This window comes from Cimex lectularius, unplaced genomic scaffold, assembly GCF_000648675.2.
Source record: "Cimex lectularius strain Harlan isolate CLEC.00 unplaced genomic scaffold, Clec_2.1 scaffold13, whole genome shotgun sequence".
NCBI lineage: Eukaryota > Metazoa > Arthropoda > Insecta > Hemiptera > Cimicidae > Cimex > Cimex lectularius.
Window position 1 is genome coordinate 2,742,737 of NW_019392649.1, and position 16,216 is coordinate 2,758,952.

Here is a 16,216-nt window from a genome sequence, read left to right on the forward strand (position 1 = left end):
GGAAATCTCATTAATTTCAGTCGAAGTCGTAAATCTAAGCGGTGAGTGATTTAAAGGTATTGCCGGACAATTGTACAAGGTAGTGTAAGGGCTTCAGGCGTCGGTGTTTAAACGCAATAACATTTTAAATCATTAATCATCAAGAAGAAGCCTGATTTTTTCTTATTAGAAACGCCTCGATTTTCAGCATAAACCTTTGTCGATAATGGAGGCCAGGAGAGCCAGGAAAATATTTTTCGTCAGATATCCCTCCCCCGCGGGCAGGACATATATTGACTGTTTCGGGTTTGGCTATTGTGCCGAGGTAGGCCAAAGACCGCCTCTTCAACCATTACCAATTGAGTTACTACTTAACTGAGCTGTTAACGACTTAAATTACAGGCTTAAAAACGGAAAACATTTGCGTCGTTAAATGCACTGTCATGTAAAGTTTTGGGAAACAAACAAGGGTGCGTGACGGATAATTATAACTTAGCACTTAGGAATCATTTAAGTATAATTTGACAAAACGCCTTAATCCTTGCAACGTTAATCGTAAATTGTCCTGTAAAAAACATTAATGGATTACAGATTAAAATGTTTTGTACATCATTTTGTATATAAGTTTAAGGAAAAAACAGCAATTTTTTAAAAATGTAGTGTACAAATTTTGAAAGACCAAGTGCAAACACGCTGTTCAACTAAAACCTTAAAACATTAGTTAAATATAATTATGCTTTCTTCTTAATGAGCATCAATTCTGTCCCAGTCAAACCTTCTTATCATGGGCGCATTTTGTCTAAAAATCATTTAAATCATATGTTTGTATCGTATTCTTTTGAAAATATATACGATATAACAGTTTTAAAATTTGCCAGTATTTTCTCTGAGGAATATCAGATCTTCATTTTTTCTATTTCTCCCTCTATGCGACTAGTAATAAGTATGCTGATATTCTTCAATCAGAAAAAAAAAGAATTTAATTCAAAATAATTAATTAAAATCATAACTTTGACAAGATCAGGATCCATTGGCCCTGATGGCATCTCCATCGTTATATTTGAAATTATCAAGGTAATTCTAAATAATGCTATGTATCATTTATATAACAGTTCTATAACGCACACATACCCACAATAATGGAAAAGCACTTTTGCTATTTAAAAAATTTCTACTCTAAATTATACATATTGTGCTATGGCAAAATTTTTCGACCAAATGTATACATTGAACTCAAAAACCATATTTTTTTCAATTTTAAGTCCAGAAGAAATGAGCTATCAACCTAAGTCAGAGTCTGCTTTAATTAGCATTGTCAACAATTATTATTCGGAAATCGTGAGATGCCGTCTAGCGTGATGTAGGTTTCAGAAAAACATTTTCTTTATCGTGCCAACGTTTCGATTTTTATTGAGATCATCTTCAGGGCCTGGGATTTTCAAACATTGTTTAAATATGACAAATACATGTAAGATGTGGAAAAAATTGAATTTATACAATGCAAAAAAATATTTTTTATATTCAATCAAAGTATTTCTACTACGCAGAAAACAAACATTTTGAGTGAGTAGAAATACTTTGATTGAATATAAAAAATATTTTTTTGCATTGTATAAATTCAATTTTTACTACTGAAGGGGTAGAGCAGCGGCGTATTTAGCCGAGGGTCGTGGGTTCGAATCCCGTTCGTGTCACTGACTTTTTATCTCCCCCAAAACCTTGCATAATAAGAATAATTAGTTTAATTCATACTACTTTTAGCTTGTTTTGTCAATTATATTTTACTATACTAGAGGAGAGGAATGTTGCTATTTATTTCTCATATCAGAAAGATCGGCTTTGTACACTTATTCTTTTCATTGTCCAAAATTTGTTCAATTGTTATGTTTTAACTCTTAATGTTCGAAAACGTGAGATAAGGTAAATTTGAGGGAGGGGGATAGAAATTCAGTAAGTCAGTTATGCATTCGAGAAAAGGGAAAACACGTTGAGCATTTCCTTTGAAAAGTTCTTTCTTTGTTGTTAGATGCTTGCTACAAGAACAACCATTGCATTTTATTGTATGAAGCTTTCAGGTATGGTTTTTGTGACATTACAGATGTCATTTTTATATTACAAAGCGATGCTAATTGATTTATTTCTACCCCCCCCTTCAAATTTACCTTATCTCACGTTTTCGAACATTCGATTGTTATTTTTAACTCTACTAGAACGTTATTTAAAAACCTGGATATATCAACGTAAAGCATATTAGATGAAGAAGTTTTTGTGAAATTTGACAAGTTGTAGGTATTTTTTTGTAACTTCAGTAGAACGTGCAATCATGACAAAATTTTAAATTTTGTAATTTTGGCATTTCCAACTGATATTGGCTAACATTTTATGTCATTCAGATTATTGCAAAGAATTATCTTACAGCAAATTTAGCCTTCTTTCAAATGGTGTAATTGGCTTTGTTGTAGTCTCAAGATTTTGGATGTTGTAAGCGTTTTAATGTGGTAAGGTAGTGAAAAGTTGAAAAAACCTGAATTGAAGAATATCTTCAAAATAGATAGCTTTCAGACAATTTTCTCCTGGGCATTTTTGCTCAAAACAAGAGTAGAATCGATCCCCTGAGTTTCGTCAGAAGGAACTGGGACACCCTGTATATACAAATGTGGTGATTTGTTGAATATTTTTCTGAGAATCGGGATTTACGATACCCTTATTCTTTAGATGTAACTGTATAAGGTCTTTCTTGTTAGAATTGATAATTGGCAAGGCTACAATTCGGAAGCACTTTCCCAGAAATTTGACGGAATAAACAAGCACGTTTATAATTATATAAAATATGATTAAATTCATCCACAGTCACTTATTTTTGTCAAGGTTTTGATGTTACCAATAAAACTTAAATTGGATAAACGTTTTTTATTAGCATTTATTTACAATATTGCATAACAATTTATTTGTTCAACGACAAATTAACAAGTTGAAGTTGACTCTCATTAGTTCGTTAAAATGATAACACTGCATGTGTGTTAAAAAACCTTCACATTTTAAAATGGCAAAACAGCTGCTCCAATATCAATGGAGCTTAACTTTTAGTGTTTATACTGTTAATAGTTTTAGAAAATAGTTAAAAATGTCCTTATTCCGTGGACTTGACAAGTCTGTGAACTTACACTCAACAGTGGCCGATAACCAACCGGCGTCCGATAACGATGACGATCGAGAGCTCAAAGAGGTAAATTGAATTTGTCCGTTTTTTTTAATATTTCAGCAATTCAAGACACACTTTGTTTGATAAAAATAATTATGTTCAGTACAGTAACTTTACCGCAGAGCATTTAGTGGAAGATAGTTCAGAATTTAAATGTAATAAGTTCAACTTATGACCTTGCAAGTGAACAAACTCAACACGAAAAATTACGTCTTTTTATAGTTAATTTAAGCTAGTGTTTGTTCATTCAATTAATTATTCTTTCTATGTAAGTTATTCTTTCTAAGTAAGGTCTTGGTAGAGATAAAAAAGTCAGTGTCACGAGCGGGATTCGAACCCACGACCTTCGGCTAAATGCTCCGCTACTCTACCATTTGAGATATCGTGACTTCTATCCTCTAGGGCACTATCTCTCCATCTCAACCAACAACCGTTCGAATTTTTCCTCTTTTTGCTCGTGTTCGTTGTTGAAATTGTCAAATAAATGGGAAAAGAATCGATTGTCTTTTACAATTTAAAATGATCCAATAGCTTCTAAAGCAGATTGGAGCGTTATTGCGGATTACATAGCTGCCATTTTACATTACCAAACTAAATACTCAGTTGTATAATCAAGATTACACATATATGATAACGATAATAAAATTTCAAGCGTTTTTTAGAGTCCTTCGACGTGGTTGGTACGATATTTTAATATAATTGTCTGTTTAAATTTCCAATAGCTGAATAATGTTGTGTAGGTACATTACAATTAATTAAGGTTTTCAGTTGAGATGAAAAAAAGTTAATGGCACGAGAAGGATTCGAACCAACGATCTTCGGCTAGATACGCCGCTGCTCTACCACTTGAGCTATCGTGACCTCGATCCACTCGGACATCAACTTCTTCCTATCTCAACCCAAGGTCACGATAGCTCAAGTGGTAGAACAGCGGCGTATCTAGCCGAAGATCGTGGGTTCGAATCCCGCTCGTGCCATTAACTTTTTTTCATCTCAACTAAAAACCTTAATTATTTGTAATGTATTAATTGGTCAAGCGGACCACGAAATTAGTGAATTTAAAGTTGTGTAGGTATTTTTCTTATACCACTTATGTTTAGACCACAAAAATTCTCAAATTGTATGCACATTTGAGCTCTTCAATTTACATTATCAAAGCGGATTTCAAGCTTGAGTAGGCAAAAGGTTGAAAAAAAAAATAAATAAACAAAGACGGGTTTGAATAAACTATTCGGGAAATAAGACATGTACCATACATAGTGTTTGATTGTATTATTGGGGGTAACTTGGTATTTTTTAAATTGTGTAAAAGCTATTAAGTGAATTCCTCATATATTTAAAATTCTGGCCAAAAGAAGGTTTTCAAGCTGCAAGATTTTTAAGTACCACAGCTATGAATGCGGCTCCTTCCGAGAATATTCTGATCCATTCTCATTATTACGTTCTCAAAGTAACCTATATTTATTGCAGTTGTAACGACTTTTTGCCAGAAATACAGTGTATCTCCAGCTCCTTCTTACATTTTAACATGCTTATTTATGCAGATAGTTCAGTTAACAGATCTACCGTAACCCTGTCTCAAAAACCAATTTTAAAGCAGAATAATTCACTGCGCTCTGCTTCATGACATCTGCTAATCATTATCAAAATCCCTATTGGACTCAAGACAGCTTCTTTATTTTTTTTAATTGTTTCTGATATCTTATCAAATGTATCGAGTAAAAAAACTGTTAGTATAGAATAGTAAAATATTGGTTTCAAGGTTCTGACACCAAATCAAAAGACTGAAGTGTCGATTCAATGTCCTTTTAGTAGTATTGATTAGTACTGAATGTCCAGGTATGGTATGGTATGATATGGTGAAGGATACTAGGAAGCTGGGTACACCAGAGAACAGCCTTCTGGCTTATTGTGTCTTCCTAGTTCCTTAGTTCAGTGCAATAGACTCTATTCTTCTCCTTAGCAGTATCAGGTCATTGACTGTCGCTGCTCCAATTTCATTCCCTAAGTTTTTTCGTATGTTAGGTTGAATCTCCATTGAGCTGTTGCTTCGCATTCGAAGATGGTATGGGTGGGTGTTTCCTACTACTCAATACATAATCTGCAGATGGGATCATATTTGTATATGCCAATGTTCTGTAGATGTTTGCATTTCTCAGATGCCAGTGACCGACTAGTAGTCCTATGACTCCTCTGAGTTTAGCCCTCTCCAGGTGCAGCAGTGATTTTACCAGTCTTGGAGAGGGTAGTTTCATTATAAGTTTACTATGACTAGCACCGCTAGAGTTTATCCACTTGTCCCTTTGTTTTGATTGGATCCATTCTGTAATGGAGGATTCTATATTTGTTTTTGTTATCCCAAGTATAGGTTCGGGGGTCTATGCATGGTCTTGTGGATCCTCCTCTGGCCAGTCTGTCTGCTTTCTCGTTACCCGAATTTCCTCTGTTCCCTGGCACTCAAGATACCATCAGGCTGTTGTGTTTCCCCAGGTTTTGGAGATTTGGAATGCATTCACTGACTAATTTTGATGTAATTTTTACATGCTAGTGCTTTAAAGGCTGCTTGGCTATCAGATCTAATGAGGATTTTTTGTCCAGTGTAACCTTTTTTCAGATTTTCCAGGGCATGTTTTTCTACTTGAAAGATTTAAGTGTACTTCCCTAATCAGTTTGATTGCTCATGTTTTGGGCTTGTACAATAAATGCCCGTTCCGGTTTCTTTGTTTTTTTTTTTAGTCATCTGTACACCATATCGTTGTATCTGATGCTCTCCTGTGTTCCATGGTAAGAAGACAATATAAATTAGATAGTAATAAGTTAAAATAGATGATATTATTAGGGTTAGAGTACAGATTTTTATGTAATGAATGAGTTGTCGTTATGCGATTAATTTCCTAGTTTGACAAATCTCATGATGCTTGAATTAGTGATGAGAGGAAGATTCGAGCTGCACGACAGGAAGTTAACACAGGGGGGGGAATAATTTTACTTGGTTTTATAGGGTGTTTGCTCTTCGTATGGGTAAGGGGTGTGGGAGGCGGCTGTGTCCCTAGATTAGACTGACTCTTGCTTGCCTACGAAATTGAGCCGGAATAACTCAACCAACGGCGAAGTCAGTTTGCTGGAAAATCGAAACTAATTCTACACGTCAGTTTGGGAGTTGTAGATCGTAGAGTTCAAGAACAGTCGACATTGCTCAGCGGTACAACTAACTTGATTGCTTATTTAACCCCATGAACAATCCGACACGGATTTGATCTCAGATTTGTTTCTTCGCTTCGTAAATATCCATTCCGTAGTTAACTGAATCAAGAAAATACATATAGATTTTGTTGAAAGTAATAAAATCTTACAGTATAAAAAACATATTGTTGTACCACCCTACCATCCAAGTGTATAAACATTTTTCAACAGTAAATAATTAAAATTCAATATTTATAATATAATTCTACTTCTTCTATATGTCTTTTTTATTTAATATACAGGGTGAATTGCTACTCGTGCTACAAACTTCTCCAGTAGATTCTTCACCCTAAAATGAACAAAAAAGTTCATATTGTCCATGGTCCGATTCTCAACCATTTCAGAGTAATTTCGCTTTTTATCGATTTTGAAAGATATCACGTCCTGGCGTCGGAAAATCGTGATATCTTTTAATCTAAACATTTCTCTGAAAATCTAATAGCACCGTTGAAATTCCCGTTAATTTTTCAATAAGAAGATGACGGTGGCAAAATGTTTGGGCTAATTTTTTGTGTTTTATTTCAGCCAGAACTACAAAAAGAGTGGAAAATTGTGTAAATCGGAAAGTGTATAAAGTAATCCAGAGTTTCTAATTTTAGTCTCAGAAGGCAGCAAATTTGAGGAAAACTACCTGATTTAATAACGCTTCCAACGCACTCGTCATTTTCTTATTTAGTGGTTGTGAGACCAAGATGTTGATGACAAAAAGAGAAAAAATGGTGGTTCAAGGATTGCTAATGTTTGAGAGTGACTTGCTACTCGTGCTACAAACTTCACCAGTAGATTCTTGACCCTAAAATGAACAAAAAAGTTCATATTGACCATGGTCCGATTCTCAACCATTTCAGAGTAATTTCGCTTTTTATCGATTTTGAAAGATATCACGTCCTGGCGTCGGAAAATCGTGATATCTTTTAATCTAAACATTTCTCTTAAAATCTATAAGCACCGTTGAAATCCCCGTTAATTTTTCAATAAGAAGATGAAGGTGGCAAAACGTTTGGGTCTTTCTTCCTTGACCTTCTAGCTGTTTGTAAACTTCTTAAGCATTACATACTAAATGGGCATTAAATTAAATTAAAAAATTTCAATGGAATTATGATTTTGATTCTCTCTAAAAATTAACGGGGATTTCAACGGTGCTTATAGATTTTAAGAGAAATGTTTAGATTAAAAGATATCACGATTTTCCGACGCCAGGACGTGATATCTTTCAAAATCGATAAAAAGCGAAATTACTCTGAAATGGTTGAGAATCGGACCATGGACAATATGAACTTTTTTGTTCATTTTAGGGTGAAGAATCTACTGGAGAAGTTTGTAGCACGAGTAGCAATTCACCCTGTATACAACGTTTACAAGTCGGAAATATATATTACAACAAGAAAGACGTTCCCCATTGTTTAAAACCCTCTAACGAGGTATAGGACATAAACTTAAATAATTATTGAATAAAATCTCTCTTCCGAGCATTTACAAGTATTTATAATTAGTATATAAAATATATAAAAAAATAGTATATAAAATATATATATAGAGTATATAAAAAATTAATGTAACAAATTTGTGGAGGAGGTTTGTGGTATGTATACATACATACATACATACATACATACATACATACATATATATATACAGGGTGAATTGCTACTCGTGCTACAAACTTCTCCAGTAGATTCTTCACCCTAAAATGAACAAAAAAGTTTATATTGTCCATGGTCCGATTCTCAACCATTTCAGAGTAATTTCGCTTTTTATCGATTTTGAAAGATATCACGTCCTGGCGTCGGAAAATCGTGATATCTTTTANTATATATATATATATAATCTTCCACAGATTATAGGTATACTTTCTTACTTTTAATATATATTTCCGTAATCTAATAATAAAACATAATTGAATGATAATAGCAGAACTATAGCTTACAAATATATACATCACTTATTAATGATAACCTATAAAGCACACAACTCATCCAATAAAATAAGCCAAAATAAAGTAAATGGAAATAATAAAAACAAACGTAAATAATAATCAATTATATTACATACCACAAGATATAATAATAAATAAAAACCAAAACAAGTAAAAAATGTTTAGATAATTGTGGGGAGTTAGGTCAAAAAATAAAATATAATTGATTAAGATCCATTACAGAGAGTTATTCGATCCTACACAGATACATCTCATATATAGTTCAAAAAACAAACAATTTACGACTAACTAAGATATTTTAGACACTAATCTCTGTTCAACTGGAAAGTAATTTAATATCCTAAGATATCAGATTTTTTGTTGAACACCTCATAGTCACACTTCTTTGACTTCCTCCCCTTTATCTTAAAATCAAATTTTGTTTGCCTGGATTTTGCAGGATTCCTGTTATCGAATAGTACATTTTTGTTTCCAGTTTAAGCGATATGCCAGCGAAAAGAGAAGTTTGGAGTCTTGGGAGAAAGTATCTTCCAACTGCGTCAACAATAAAGCTCTCCTGTACATGGAGATGGAGCTCACCGTTAACGAGCTGGACCGGTTCGTTAAAGACGTAGAAGCGCAGGCGAAGCTCAGGCGATTCAAAAGACGTATAAATGATCTAAAAAATATATTTATGATAAGATTTCAACGTTATTGTTTGACTCGCAGGCACCTATTCGAGAGGAGATTGGAAAGAGTTTAGACAGAAAGAACAGGACTTCGCAGAAAAGTTAGAACTGGGTAAAATTGTGATGAAAAAACTCCTGGATGCAGTTACATGCGACCCGGACCCGATTCTTGACGAGCCCCTCGACGAAATGCTGTCCGTCTCGAGTAAACTTGGCTACATGAGTGAGTTTATTTTTTTTTTAAAGAATAGTATTAACTAGTAATATTAATAATCCATTAGGTTTCGTGATCCGATTGAACAAATAAATTATTTTTAATTAATTAATCTTTAAGTAAGGTATTGGATGAGATAAAAACGTCAGTGCCATGAGCGGGATTCGAACCACGACCTTCGGCTAAATATATCGCTGCTCTGCTACTTGATCTATCTGACTTCTATCTTCTCGGACTAGAACTCTCCATCTTAACCTACAACCGTTCGAATTTCCCTCTTTTTGCCATTTTTGAAGTTGGGAAGTTGGTGTTCGAGTGGATAGAAGTCATGATAGCTCAAGTGGTAGAGGAGCGACGTATTTAGCGGAAGGTTGTGTGTTCGAATTCCGCTCGTGCCATTGACGTCTTTTCATCTCAACTAAAAACTATAGTTAATTGTAACTGTTGTAAGGGAAACAATACTATTGTTTTCTCTTGGGGGTTTGAGAGTTAATAAATCTATTATTAGGTGCTTTATGCATCCATCGCCAGCGAGAAGATAGCGACCGACCAAAACAGCGAAGATGAGCGTATCTGCATAAACCGAAACGACCAAACTACAATACCGTTTTGGGCTATTGTACGGATGACAATAGTTTTTGTTATTGGGGTCTGAGTATTGTTAAAACTTCATATAAGTCGATAATTCTTGCAAAGGCAGATAGAAGGTATTGACTGACCAAAACACCGAAGATAAGCCACCTAGGGTGAATGAAAGTGTCCAAACAATAATGCAGTTTGGACTGTCGTACGAAAAAAGGTTTTTGATATTTTATCTTTGGAAATGGCAGATGATAAATATGTGAATATATCGATCAACCAAAACAGCAAGAATATACAGACCCAGATGAGCAGAAAAATTCTAAACCCCAATGCAGTTTGAACTATATGGACTATTTTTAGAAAAATAACTTTTTGGTATTTTCCTTTGGACAATGAGAAATAATGAATATGTGGTGTCATATTCTTGCCGCACTAGACGGAAAATGCAGACTGTACCAAACATCGAGGATAAGCGGACCAGGATAAACGGATTCGACAAATCACAGAAAGAATTCAACAAAAAAATTTGCAATTGTACTACAAATTCATATTATTACTATTTTCAAATTTTGGACAAAATGTTAAAGTAATTTTCTATTCAATAACGAGATTTGAACGGGACGATCCTGTCCGACAACAAAATTTGTTTATTTTAGACCAACAAGAGCAAACGCACGCTCACAAAATTAATATTAATCATTACAACACACATGGTGGCAATTATAAAAGCTCATCTAAGTAAGAAAAGCTGTGTTTGCAGCTTTCTTTTTATTTGTTACAGTGCTACAAGGATGAGAGAGTTGAAATAACGTCCCTCCCCCTCTGAATGTTCCCTTTGTAAGCTGACAAAGGCTTCAATCAGGCTGTGACAAAGGAAAGATTGCAAAAACGTTCGAAACTTCGCCGACACTTTAGGTTTGCATGTTAACCAACTTGGAGTCAAAGAAGCAGCCGCCCCCTCACCGGTATTAAAATCTGAATTTCAATGGAATCCGTTGCATCCCTGAAAAACCTTGAAAATGTGTTCTCGAAAAAGAAAACACTTTGAATAGTAATGCTCGTTTGTATTGGGAATGTTTGGAAAATCAGAGTCAAATTACGATTTCTTATCGGTTGAAATCGATGTTGCTCAGATTATTAGTATCAAATGAAACAAAATAACAAAATGAACAAAAACAAAACAATAATAAATGTAATATTTTTTCAATTAATTAATCTTTATGTAAGGTATTGTTTGAGATAAAAAAAGTCAGTGGCACGAGCGGGATTCGAACCCACGACCTTCGGCTGAGATGGGAAGTTGGTGTCCGAGTGGATCGATGTCACGATAGCTTAAGTGGTAGAACAGCGGTGTATTGAGTCGAAGGTCGTGGGTTCGAATCCCGCTCGTGGCACTGACTTTTTTATCTCAACAATGCCTTACTTAATGTTTAATCTGGGGCGTCGGTGGCCGCAACGGTTTAGGTGTTGACACGGCGCTCATCACTGGAAGATAAAGGTCCCGGGTTCGAATCCAGCGACGCTGCCTTATACTTACAATACTTACAAATTGGCTTTTTTTCAAAAACACCGACACACTGAGGGTTTATATAACCTCTCAAGTTGCGAACCGTCGTAAAAAAAATTAAATTAATTGAAAATAATTTATTTAGCCAATCGGGCCACGAAATCTAATTGATATAAAATAATGATGTGCTTTGAAACTATCATAAACAAATAAATTTTAAAAAAATTATTTCACTACTACTTTTCTACTAGTTTAGACACGACAACCTTAAGAATTTTTATTCAAATTAAGTTAATATTTGTAATTTATACCACCTTTAAAAAGTACAAAAGTAAAAAAAAAAAATCCCACCATTATAAAGAGAGGGTTAGCTTTCCTTTTATAAAATTCATGTGAGCCAGGCCATGAAGGTGAACGTGTCACATTTTATTACAAATCTTTCGTCAACTTCATGTAAATTCTAAAATAAAAGTTTTTTCAACAAACTCAACTCCCTTGACGAGGTAACCTACATGTTCGTACGGTATTTTCCAAACTTTATGGAGAATTTCTTTGACTGCGCGCTCATGTGTGTCTGGCACAGGGCTTTCTTCGTCGTCCTCATTATTAAGAAGAAAGTTGTAATTGCAAATTCCCGAAATCCCACTTTTAGAAATTTAACGCTTTAATAACCCTTTCTCCGCACTTGAATGTTTAATTACACTCTAATTAATAAATGCTTGATTGGGAGGCGACAGGTGGAGACTGTCTTATTTGCAAATCTGATCAGGGCCGGGAGGTCTGCGATGGACAGCTGCTTTGAACCAGGTTCGTTTATACCGGGATTATACTAATTATACAAAGCTTGTTGACCAGGGAAGGACATTGGGCATTGAACACCTGTTCGGGTTACTGATAAATTTTAAAATGCTTGAAAATATTTACACATATTTAAACTGTGTTATATGTTATGTGCTAAATGTCTGTAATTAGATTTCGCAACTTACACGCGTTAATACAAGGTGTCCCGTGAACTGACGTCAATATTTGTGAAGGTTGTTCTACATGTTAAATGTGACTAAAAGTTTCTATTGCCTATTGTCTGATTCTTAATTGTAGTCGAGATATTTCACTTTTAGTATTACTTCATCCTTCACAACTGTTTCCTATAAAGTGTATCATAAAATTGTAATCCTACTGTAAATTTGATTGCATCAGTACAAAGTGCATTATAAACCCTAGGAGATTCATTTGTCTTTCCTTATTGTAAACTTAGGTGAGCAAAATGCAAGATCAGAAAATAAATTTTAACGTGTTTCCAAAGTTTGTGTCTAAATATTAAATAACATTTTCTTGACCGTAAATATTGTCAGATAAGGCGATTAAAGACATGACCCAATCGATGAACTTTAAATAAATGTGCTTAATTTTTTACAGATCAGTTATAAAACAATTTACGTTCAATTACAAAAAAATTTATTTTTTGTTACAAATTGTTTACCGAAATTATTTCTTAAGATTTTGAAACATCTATCAAATTATAATGAAAATACTCCTAATTAGACAAAAATGCTTTTTCGCACAAAATTGAAAATAAGGAAAAGTTCAAGCTTTTAAAATTTAAGTTAAATGTTTAGAAAATCCACCTTTTTGAAGAATACAAGCCAGACATCGTTTCTTGACAGATTTTCCTGCTTTCATGCTTTTATCCAGTCCCTTTTTTTTCATAAGAGCACAGGATTACTAAACCCTTTCTATGAGGTCGTTCTTAGTCGTGACAAGTACGGAATAGACTTCATTTTTGAATATTCATAACGTGTGTGGTGATTAGTGACCTTTAGTCGATAATTATTCAGAAGTCATGAGATGCGGTCTGGCGTGATAAGGTTTCAGGAAAACATTTGCTTTATCGTGCCAACGTTTCGATCTTTATTGAGATCATCTTCAGGTCCTGGGATTTGCAACCATTATTTAAATTTAACAAATACATGTTCATAACAATTTGATTTTTTGTTGAAAATAGTGTAAAACTTTAGTGATTAAGGTTTTCAAACTTCTATTACAAATAAATTAACTAATACAAAGTAAACATAAAAAGCTTTTTTTAAATTGAATATAACAAAAAAAATAAGCTCAGATTTAACCCGGATGAAGTACTTCATGTGATGAATATTTATTCGGAAATCGTGAGATGCGGTCTGGTGTGATGTAGGATTCAGAAAAATATTTTCTTTATCTTGCCAACGTTTCAATCTTTACTGAAATCATCTTTAGAGCCTAGTATTACAAACATTGTTTAAATTTAACAAATACATGTAAGATGTGGAAAAAAGTTGAATTGATACAATGCAAAAAATATATATTTTTTATATTCAATCAAAGTATTTCTACTCCTTAAAGTGTTTGTTTTCTGCATAAGTGTGCCATTCTTGGTGTCGTGTTGGGAGTAGAGTAGAGAGTTGGTGTGCCAACTAACTAATGTTGTATTTTTTTTCCTTATGAAATTCCTATAAAAAATGAATCTCTTAGGGCGTTTAATATATTTTTTATTGGTGTAATCAAATTTACACTAAATTAACATTTTATGAGATAAGGAGAACTTTGTAGAACTAGATCGAGAAAGCTTGACCTTGAAGTAACCTAATACGTGAAATATCTGGATTCAAATTTTCAATTCAAAATAAATCTTTGTACAAAAGGGATAGGGATTAAAGAGAAAGCCAAAGTGCCTTCTCCTAGAGGGATACAATCGAAACTCTGATAAAAAAAAAAGAAAAACAGCCACATTATAGACAGATAGCTCTTTATCCCTGGTCTCGATTCAAGACTGTCAAAACCACTCGCTTCTTTTTTAAGAAATCAGGCAATTGGTTTTCCACCTAGAAAATTCCGACGGTTGGTCTATAAGCATGAAGTGGATAAAAGCTCACTGTGGATTCACTGGAAACGAAGCAGCTGACACATTAGCCAAGGAGGCAGCCAACAGGAAGAACGAAATTAGCGAGGTAAGAAAGCAAGGATAGATGGGAAAAACAATGTTCGGCAACAACAAAAGGGCTTCACATCAGAAGGTTCTTCCCAACGATAACTGCCCGAACAAACTCAACATTTAATCACCATTATAAGTTGATTCAAGTACTTACGGGGCATGGAAAAAACCGAGCATACCTTCATCGGTTCAAAATTATAGAGGACCCAAAATGTCATTGCAGTAATCCAGAGGAACAGACATGGGATCACATACTGTTCTACTGTACTTTATTTGATAAGCCCAGATCAGAGTTTGAGCGATACGTGATGACAATGTGGGATACTCAGCTGCCATAGCATTGCCAACGGCTCCTTAGTGTAGGATCGTGCTTACGGTTTTGCCTGTCCTAGTTGCAAGAACCTGTACCTATATAGACTTTCACAGAAACATAAAATGTGTTCTGCGGATTCCTCCTCTTCCTGGCAGTATCTGCACAGTGTTTCTTCAGTCCTGTCCGGCGCATGTGCTTTCTTAAGATGCAGTGGCCTGACAGGACTCCAACCAGAATACTGGTTGCGGACGCCTTCCAGTAATTCCTTTGTAAGTTTTGCGGATGGCCATTTTAGGAATCTTTTCGCGTGCCTCGTACCTGTGGAATTGTTCCACTAGACTCATTAAGGATCCATTTTAAGATGTATCCTCAATTGTGGCAACATGCTAAGCCACAGTACGGTTCAGGACGTAGAGAGTCCATGTTGGCTCACTCTTTGCTAATATGTCGTTGTCTCTGTGCCCCGAATGTCCAGGGACCCATAGATCAGGTCATTAGTGTCGTTGACTTCAGTCTAGTAAAAATGGATATAAAAGGGATTTTGATACAATTTTCATTGGTGCAATCAAATTTACATTAGGTAGCGGAGGGTTCTATCGTAAGTCTGAATTGAATTTTTCAATTCAAAATCAATTTTTGAACAATAGAGATTTTTAATCCAATTTGACATGCAGGAAACTCTTGAAACATCGACGTCTCTTCTAGGGAAAACTTGTATAAGTGCCGTGAGACCTGATGTATCTATTTCCCTTGTTGAATGAGGTTGAAATAAAGTATTTATATAAATTTTATTTCATTCAATTTTAATGCAAATTTGTTTTCTTGTGAGAACTTGGCTGCCCATTACTAGATATTTCGAAAGAAAAAGTGGTTGGACAAAAAAGACGGAATCGAACGAAATACATGTTCGTTACATAGCATAGCTCATGAGAAAGTCTTAAAATTTGAAATTTATTACATTATTCCTCATTACCATTCACTGATTATTAATGGTAAAAATATTCTTGGTTTTATTATTTATAGTGATTATAGATTATGGATGTTTCTCCCACAATGGTATCATTGGTTTCAGATAGTAGTTTTTTTCCCCCGAAGAAGGTAAAAAAGGGTAGAAGGAGGAAAAGACCGGTATAACCGAATGGAGTTATTATTGGAATTGTGCTGACCGAGGAGAAATCGGAACAACAGCATTCGTTGATATCGAACAGAGGGCGAACGATAAATTGTCCTCGCCGAGAGTTTGTAATTTGGATCAAGTTTTTACAGTCCGTGCAATTACATGGGATGGTCAGAGAGTTCCAACTCCCTCCTCAGATAAAATCATTATAACTCTCCAACTCTTGATTTACCGCGGCCCCAACCCTCAAAAGTACCCGGTCCTTTTACTCCCTTCTATATACTTAATTAGAATTTTTATGTTTGGCCTTTTGCGGTAACGAAGGAGCTCCCTTCAAGTGAGATTGAAGCATTAAAAATGAAATTCAGCTCGGCGGCTTTATATAAACACACGAGAAGGTTAAACACCTGAAATTAAATGGGAAAGAAGATAATGAATGCTTTTTGTAGATGATGGTTCTACCCAAAGATCTGTTGTTCATAACGAT

General features: G+C 34.6%; 1 protein-coding gene across 3 annotated transcripts in view; it reads left to right on the forward strand.

The window, feature by feature from the left end:
* The first annotated feature begins 831 nt into the window (after nt 1-831).
* Nucleotides 832-16,216, forward strand: part of LOC106664664 — a 38,201-nt gene continuing 22,816 nt past the window's right edge. Inside the window, exons 1-3 of one of the 3 annotated variants that reach the window (XR_002911013.1) lie at nt 832-1,053; nt 8,836-9,007; nt 9,069-9,251. Coding sequence is in view for 1 of the 3 variants with exons in the window: in XM_014390596.2 (XP_014246082.1) it covers nt 3,104-3,205; nt 8,836-9,007; nt 9,069-9,251 (457 nt within the window). In the remaining 2 variants the exon portion in view is untranslated. Of the gene's footprint in view, nt 1,054-2,989; nt 3,206-8,835; nt 9,008-9,068; nt 9,252-16,216 lie in introns of those variants that run through there. The other 2 variants (XR_002911012.1, XM_014390596.2) reach the window with 2 other exon arrangements.